The 9,092-nt window shown below is 40.3% G+C and overlaps 1 protein-coding gene across 1 annotated transcript; it reads left to right on the top strand.

Annotated features, from left to right (window-relative positions):
* Positions 1-3,351: 3,351 nt before the first annotated feature.
* On the top strand, positions 3,352-6,854 carry LOC124282739. Its single transcript, XM_046718763.1, has 3 exons — positions 3,352-3,534; positions 4,776-4,960; positions 5,908-6,854. Exons 1-3 carry the CDS (start codon positions 3,434-3,436, stop codon positions 6,612-6,614), a joined length of 993 nt encoding a protein of 330 aa, XP_046574719.1. The 5' UTR covers positions 3,352-3,433; the 3' UTR covers positions 6,615-6,854.
* The last annotated feature ends 2,238 nt before the right edge of the window (positions 6,855-9,092 follow it).

Raw genomic sequence — 9,092 nt, 5'->3', positions numbered from 1 at the left:
TCGGCCACTGTGTTCAAAGTGAAACGTGATAGAATTCGACCTGCTCAATGAATGCTATTGCCTTTGCAACTATCTTAAAATTAAGACTTCATGATACGATTTGAAAATGATCATTAAGCATATTTATTTGGAGAACTTGGCTATATGTTTTCACCTCTGCATGTTCATGGGTTCGAATCCCAGATTTACCCTGATTTGATTCTTGTAGTGCCGAAGTAGAAAGTGTCAAAGTGCTGGGTCATGTTGAGTTTGGCACCAGCATTAAGCTGACATTACGTAATATAACTACAATTTGCATATATAGTTCTATTATATGGTCTCTGGTTCTAGACAGGGTATAAACACCAGCGTGCCGTTTCCTGTTTGTTTGTTGCTAAACGCCGCATTCAACAGTTTTCTAGCTATATGACGGCGGTTTGTAAATAATCCAGTGATCCACGTCATAAGCATCAATCTACGCATTTGCATGGACACCATTGCATGCATCAACCACGTCGGCGAGCAAACTATCCCGTTATGACAAGAGTTGCTGAAGACGGGCGGACGTTTCACGAAAGCCTGTTAGCGTGGGAGTGTAGAGAGAAAGCTTTAACACGAGTAAACAACAATGCAGACAAAACTGGATGAATGGAAAGCCACTTAGAGATTAGAAGCAAACTGTTGACCGGAATTTCATATCAGAGAATCAGACCACAGTATTCGTGTTGTGGATTTAACGACCGCTTCCAGTGAATCCGACATCACACTGACAAAAACATCTGGAAATGAAGGTTACATGTGGACGTTGTGGAAGCCGCGCTGGCTGAGCGGGTTAGATGGTTGACTTTGTGTGCTTGCGATTAGGTGCCTGACTCTGTGTCTGGGTTCGAATCCCAGATGGGACTCAACCCATCAAAAGTACTAGAATCTGTACTTTACTGAGAAGGTGTAATCCCAAATATAACATGTAATAAATAATAATATAATAAATAAATGCATATTAATAATGCGCCTATTCCACACCCTAAGGCATGCTCAAAGCGCTACAGAATATATACACTGGAGTATCTACAGTTGAATTATATAAGTAATATGCAGAGAAAAGGTGGGTTTTAAGTCTGGACTTAAAAATGTCAATTGTGTCGGAGCTTTTAATGGCACAAGGGAGACAGTTCCAAAGCACAGGTGCAGAGTAAGAGAACACATGTGTTACATGTGTAATGCAGGTAACAACGCCTACAAAACTGAGACATAACAGAGTTGGACCGACTCATGATGTATAGGTGAGGTGAGGTGAGGTGAGGTGAGGTGATGTGATGTGAAATTGGGTTAAACGTCGTACTTGAGAATGTTTCGCACATATGACGACGTGCATGCGTGTGTATGTGTATGTGCGGCTGCTTGTACTAGCCCAGACTGAAGCTGGTTTTATGGTGCTAGTCCACTGAGATACCATGCCGCAGTGAAGCATGGATACCCCACTTAGACACATTATACTGACTCCGAGCCGACCAGTCCTTGTTGTACCCATTAATGCCGAGCGCCAGGCAGGGACCAACAAGTACCATATTTTAACGTCTTTTGGTATGACGCGGTCGGGGATCGAACCCGCGACCTTCCGCTCTCCGGGCGGACGCTCTAACCACTACACCACGGAGGCGGTCTCATGATGTATATGTTTTGTGCAAAACAGACCATGCAGTTCGACTGTGTTGGTTCAACGAAATATTGTTTTGTTCACGAATCACTGTAACCACTGGAAGATGAAGCAGCCGAAAACTGAAACATCCGAAAAAAGAAACAAACATATTTCTACATGTCAAGATTTCTTCAGTGTAAAGAAATGAAGAAATTAACGTGGTTCCATTTTATTATCCATTTGAAGACAATGGACAATAATTGTTGAAAAGATTTATATTTTGTAGTTCAAATGTTAGTATGTCCACATAACTGAGTCGTGATACCAGCGACCATTCTCGGACATTATATGAGTGCTTCCAGTGAATACGATTTCTCACTCCGCAGATGGTCGTATTTCCTATCACACCTGTTGGGTTGAATTTTGTTTAAAACTTACTTGGCATCGACTGGAGATTAAGGTGGCCAATCTCACGCTAGGATGGTGCACATTGAAGTCACATTTCATCGCGCTGTTTTTATACGGGAATTATCATTCTCGTTTCGGATTAAGGATTACGTTCATGTTTTAATGTTGAGCTGTATTTATATTATAAAAATGTTTAGTTGTATGCTTGTATATCTTAATGAACTATTTCCCCATTTCATTCCAATTTTCCATTTTTCTTTTTACAGTCTTTCACACAATGCACCAGTATAGGCTTACGCAAGGGTTCAGTATAGACGAACATGTAGTCACTGAAATGAAAACCTGTTACATAAAATAAGTTGACAAATTATCTTAGTGTAATATAATATGAATAAGCACAGAGACTCTCTTCATCTTGCAGTAATCTACACTTGCGGACCACTACATACTGTGTGCGGCGTAAAACTAAACTCACTCTGTGTCAGGGCCGACAAATGGTAGAGTTTTGTTGTTTGTTCTATAAGATGAGGCTTTTGTCATGGGGGTCAGGTGCTCGTTTGCTGACCATGTCCTGATAAGCTGATAAGATATCAGTTTATTTACTGGACACTATCCTATTACAGGAACATACCTAGCCTTGCTCCAAGGCTGTATTGACTTATAAGTCCATCGATGTTATGTAAGTCTATCCATATAATATGCAACTCCAGAAAAGCGGAAAGTACAAAGGCACCAGCCTTTTAAAAGGACAACCTGTTACTAGAACTTATTTAATCCAGAGTGGGTGAGTGAGTGAGTTTAGTTTTTATGCTTTTAGCAATATTCCAGCGGGGAACACCAGAAATGGGCTTCACACATTGTACCCATGTGGAGAATTGAACCCGGGCCTTCGGTGTGACGAGCGAACGCTTTAACCACTAGGCTACCCCACCGCCCCTATTTAATCTAGAATGTACGGTTCAAACTAATACTTATTGCCTTAGAGTCTTATGTAAGTCCATTATTTAACAAATACAAAGGCGTAAAACTAACACAGACTTATTTGACAGTATCACATAGAACCCAAAGGCAACGTAAACCTTGGCTTTTACACAAAATGCTTAAGTGTCAGCTTGTCACAACAGCTTAAGCATTATGTAATATTGCGTAATCCTTTGTAAGCCGAATAACCTGAAACAATTGCAAGTTTAGCATTATCTCGGAAATTATCACTTGCGATTTCACGACAGATGGCATCTGTAATGTTTTAACGCAGAAGTAGTGACCACATAACGACTACTACGTCAACAACAGATAAGACGGTGTCATTATCGCGCCGTCGTCGACCTATTTTATCCGAGGACCATCTCTTCTATAAAACCCTGACCGGGTCTCCGTGAGCCACTACTACACATAAACAAGCTGAACATGGCCAAGATTTTGAAGAAACTTGCTTCAGCTGTGTCTCTCACAAGAGGGCTACACCTATCACGAGCATATGCGTATCCTGCATCGCACGTTGGAAAGAGGTATTGCGGAGGAAGGTTTTTCCAAACATTTTAAAAATAATTCTGTCCCTATTTTTAGCTTTCAGATCTTATCTCGCATATGCTTTCCTGGTGGAAACTTAAAATAACATTAGGTTATCATGAACCGCCCTCAGCTCACCATTGATCGGTTTTACTGGGAACCAAAATTATCGCTCCGCATTTATACCAGTTTTGTAGAATATATATAACTTTTCTGTGTGTATATTTTAAGTAAGAAATACCAACTTCTGTGCATGCAGAAATTATTGAGAAGCGAGTTAATCTATCTTGATTATGTTTTTTAAGTATTTCGTAGAATTTGAAACCTTCATATACTCTGAACTTCATGAGCAAATAATACTTTATCACAATGTGCTCCTTACATCATACACTCAGAAATGGGTTTCCACATAATTTGTATCGATTGAAAACGGCACCTGACTTGATTGGTTGTTGGTTGGTTGGTTTGTTATTAAACGCCACATATAGCAATACTACAACAATATGGCTGCGGTCTGTAAACAAGCGCGCCTGGATTAAACAATCTAATGATCAACAGCATGAGCATCGATGTACACAACTGGTATACGATGACATGCTTCAACCAAGTCAGGAAGCCTGACCGCCCGATCCCGTTATAGTCGCCTCTAAAAAGAGTCTTACTACAAGCATGGGTTACTGAAGACCAATTCTAACCCTGATCTTCATGGGTGCATCTGACTTGAATCTTACCCGCTGATTATATCGGCACATTATCGATCACTTGCATGCCTGCTCCAGTTCGGGTTTGCATATACTGACGGTAAAAAGATAAGCAACGTAACGGTTCTACTTTTTAATTCATGTTTTTTCTGGACAGTAAACATAGGTCCTTTAAAAGAGAAAAATAATATGTGAAGTTTATTAACAATAATGTTCATGTGTTCATAAATACGGTTGAAATGTGAAAATGTATAGGTAAATATGTGATATATCCACGGACAAATTGAACAGCATACTGAAATTATGAACATCGTTGATGTTGACGTAAATTACAACAACTTTTTAAATTACCAACTATTCACTTTTTTACCTTCAATATCATGATTCTATTTAGGACATGTGTATAATACATGTAGATGTTTGATGTTATTGTGCTAAAGTTTTGACCCTGAGTATATATTTTATGTAGTCAATATTGATGCATGTAGCAGTATAAAGATAGAATTAATTCAATGATGTTGAATTTTTTTTATTTTTAGCTTTTCCACTGCACGAGAAGGGGTTGACTATGAGGTTCGACGCATGCGCCGCGAGGACATTCAAGGCCTGTACGAGCTGACGTCCGCCAACCAGTGGAACATGGAGAGAGACTACTTGGAGTGTATTTTCGACACGGATTCCTCGGGACTGTTGGTGGTGGTCACACCCACTGGGGAGGTTATAGGTACAGCAAACTCTTTACAACTGTAGTTAATGTTGCAGATAAGGTTGTTTAAATCAGCGATGCAACCACGGGGCGAATAACGTATCAGCATTAAGGGACTGAAATAACGTCAACTAAACATATGTACAGAATCTCAACCGGGATATTAAATATATCAGCCAGAGTAGATAAAAGTTATAACTCCGGTGTTTGCCTTGGGATATTAAACTTTTATCGACGAGCGTTGATGTCATTGATATTAAAAGATACAAGGGCGTGATTCTGTTTATGATCCAAAATCAATATTTTCAGTTTTGAAAACCGTCTGCTCCAAAGAGCCACGTTGACCCTGTTAGTTTCACGACACTATGGTAAATGTAGATAGCTCTCTTTACACGCTCATATCTATTCTGACCCGTGAGCATCCGGGCTAGAATTGGTCTTCTGCAACCCATGTCAGTCGCAAGAGGCGATTGACAGGATCGGATGGTCAGGGTCGCTGCTCTTGATGTCAATCACTGAAGTGTTTGGACCAGGCTTGGTTATTTACAGACTGCCGGGTTTCAAACTGCCGTCATATTTCTTTTGGGTTTTTTTAATCTTTTTATTTGAGAAACCCATGTTACAAATGGGGGCTGCAACCCAGGGAAGCAGAAACCCCATTGAAGTGAAAAGGGATTGAAGCAACAGGCTTCTTTTTTTTTTTTTTTTGTAAGACATTAGACAGGCACATTGCATTCACTCACACATTCACACTGACAGAATAGGTAGCAAATAACATGAAGTATATAGTACATAAGGAAAAAATGACTAGCACATGATGGATGAAATGACGCTTTGATGTTATGTAGAGTGATATAGATTTGGGTGAGAAAACTGCCGTCATATTGGTGGAATATTGCTGAGTGCGGCGTTAAACGTTAACAAACAAATAATGTATACTCTTTCATATATTTCATTTTGATCAGGACACAATGGCATTCTGTCACACAGTGACACGTTCGCTTCGTCGGGAATGAACATAGTGAAAGAAGAATACCGAGGAACGGGCATAGGGAAGACGCTGTTTCGGTCCGTCATGGACGTCATGAATCATCGCAACGTTGGAGGAACAGCGTTGTCCAACAGAATCACGTTTTATGAACAGTTTGGATGGACCATCCCATCCTATACTTTCCACTATAACATGGGGCCCGTGAGCCCTGACTTCGTAAAGGAGCCGAGTAAAGGAGATTTTGACATCATCCCAATAGAAGACGTCAATTTTGATGACGTCGTTACATACGATGCAGACATCCATACATTGCCAAGACCGTCCTACTTGAAGAACTGGGTCTTGTTTCAGAAGGCAAAGACCGTTGTTGCCGTTCAAAATGGAAAGGTTTGTGGATATGGGGTACTGAGAGCGGCGGATATTGGCTTTCGTATGTATCCACTTTTTGCAGACAGTGACAAAATTGCTCATGCCCTGTTCTGTAAACTGGCTTCATTTGTGCCAGAAAACGGAGAGGTCATTTTCACGCAGCCGATCGAGAACAAGAAAGCTTGCGAGTTCGTTCAGGCCAACAAGTTTAATAATTATCTTTCCATGACCAGATTGTACAATAAACATGACATGGTTGTTGATATTAACAGGGTCTATTCGGTTTCATCCACGGAATATGCAATTGTGTGAGGTGTGAATGATCATAATGATTCACTCAAACATACAGTTACAATGTTCATATCGAATGAGCTGAATTTGACCGAGTTAACATGAAACACATTTCCATACATTTAGGGCATGGTCCCTAGTTCTATAAAGTTTTACATTCACCATAACATTCATGTTAACTACAATGCTTTCTGTTTATGTTTTGTCAATGTCTACTCAATATCTGCCTGTATGATTACGAAATAAAAATATATGGTATGATTTCAGTCTTCAGATTTGTTTTTAATTATTTTGATATACATTTTTAAACATTTCCTGCAATCTTTGGCATGATGTGCTGTCTGCAACATACCAGTTCTTCCATCTACCGAGATGCAGTAATCAATACACGAGGCAAGCTCTTGTACTGGAATCTGAATCACACAAGAATCCAAGTAGATGAGTGAGTGAGTTTAGTTTTACGCCGCACTCAGCAATATTCCCGCTATATGGCAGCGGTATGTAAATAATCGAGTCTGGACCAGACAATCCAGTGATCAACAGTATGATCATCGATCTGCGCAATTGGGCACCGATCGATGACATGTGTCAACCAAGTCACCGAGCCTGATCACCCGATCCGGTTACTGAAGATCAATATTCTAACCCGGACCTTCACGGCTAGCAAGTAGATGAGAAGGCACAATAGCAGCTTATACCTGCTCGGTTATGTGTCAGAAAAGGTCACCGGGAATCCATGCTCATCTGTAAGAGCTGAAATGAGGAAGTCATATGTGTTCACCCTGTCAACCACTATAGTCTGCCTGGACCTAAGAGACCAATTTAAAGCAACTCACTACACAGAAGCTTGGATTGAATATTCCCCACTGAGCTGAGAACACAATATGCACGTGGCCTGTCTGTATGCAATCAGGGATAATCTACATCTACGTCTTCTATTCTCCCAGGGGCGGTGGGGTAGCCTAATGGTTAAAGCGTTGGCTCGTCACGCCGAAGACCCGGGTTCGAATCCCCACATGGGCACAATGTGTGAAGCCCATTTCTGGTGTCCCCCGCCGTGATGTTGCTGGAATATTGCTAAAAGCGGCGTAAAACCAAACTCAGTCAGTCAGTCAGTCTATTCTCCCAATGCAATTAAGCATAGTATCGGCTGACATACTATCTGTAGGAACTGCCTACGGTGTATTCTATCGGGAAGAAGTAACTATGATTAACATGAACGTCAATAAAAATACATTTCTTCTGAAACTGACGCACCGTTCAAAACGTTATGAAGAATTTAAGGTCGTGATTCATAATTGGTATGAGCACGTTCGAGCGTGGCGCACAATTTGGATATTTGTCTGTTAGGGAGAAGCAGGATTCTCATACACGTGGTTTTATAAGGTAAACGTCACATGATGATTGTTCAGCTATCAGGTGCTCATAACACACTTAATGATACTGTAGCATTGCCTGAAAATCGGCTTCTACTGTACACAGGAATAACAGATATTTGAAAGTCCATCGAAACACAATATCATCTGTTCACTCATTCATAATAAGCCCCAGGCCAAACGTCAAAGTGCAGTCACGTCAACAGTGTGGTTGTAGGGAATCCATACCAAACTGCCAGATGGTATTAGATGCAATCCCAACTCACCATTGTTAATGGTAATTTGAAAGGCGTACGCCACCAGGACGACAAAGTTTAAGATCTACCCTGCAAATTCAGGGACATAAGGCCACGTTGCAGTAGTATTGTGCCCGCCCACACGTTGCAACGCATGCACTGTGACAGACTTTTGAGACAGAATAATATGGCTGTATTGCCATGCATGAGGGTCGATTGTCCAGATTTCTTCGCATTGAACATGTTCCGAATGAGATGGGCAACGCCTATGACAGGACATGAACCAGCCGGTAATCCAGTTCGACCAATCTTTCGTTGACATTTGGAAGAATCCTAGTTGCTGCTTTTAATTAGCTGATGTATACAAAGCTCTGTCACTGCAAAAAGGGGTTGGTGGAAAGGGAAATTATGTGGTTCTGCTGGACTGTGAGACACAATAGCCTCCTGGAATTGAATGCTCAAGAAAGAATAAAGCCACTTTCTTGGACTTAAAATGTCCCAAGAGGCCATATCAGTGCCATTTCTGTAAATATTTTGAACATGAACTCTGTATATGAGAACAAATAATGGATCACTTTCATCCTTTACAGATTAGGATATAAAAGTGATTACGGGTTTCTTGCATCTTACTCAGTTTACAGAAAAAAAACTGAAAAGAAATATTTCATAGTATTTTCTTTATTTTCAAAGTTAACAAATGCCGCACATTTATTACTTACATTTAGCTTTTACAAGACATGTGACAGCATAATTCAACTTTAAATAAAGGCTCATGTTTATCACAGTTCATAGAGATCAGGAAATACATGTATAACATTGAATTAACTTAAGTTACATAAACAATCATTCTATGATCTTCAATACATAGTAGTGATTTAGATTAGCTT

Source organism: Haliotis rubra, unplaced genomic scaffold (genome assembly GCF_003918875.1).
Source record: "Haliotis rubra isolate DU_JTF1 unplaced genomic scaffold, ASM391887v1 Scf301, whole genome shotgun sequence".
In the NCBI taxonomy this organism is placed as follows: Eukaryota; Metazoa; Mollusca; class Gastropoda; order Lepetellida; family Haliotidae; genus Haliotis; species Haliotis rubra.
The sequence above is the reverse complement of the archived record's forward strand: the minus strand, read 5'-3'. Positions and strand labels throughout refer to the sequence as shown.

Excerpts from the sequence above, each read along its gene's own strand:
- LOC124282739 (XM_046718763.1), top strand. The coding sequence starts at position 3,434 with ATGGCCAAGATTTTGAAGAAACTTGCTTCAGCTGTGTCTCTCACAAGA. Across the intron at positions 3,535-4,775 it reads GCATCGCACGTTGGAAAGAG|CTTTTCCACTGCACGAGAAG; the intron begins GTATTGCGGAGG and ends TTTTATTTTTAG. Across the intron at positions 4,961-5,907 it reads ACCCACTGGGGAGGTTATAG|GACACAATGGCATTCTGTCA; the intron begins GTACAGCAAACT and ends CATTTTGATCAG.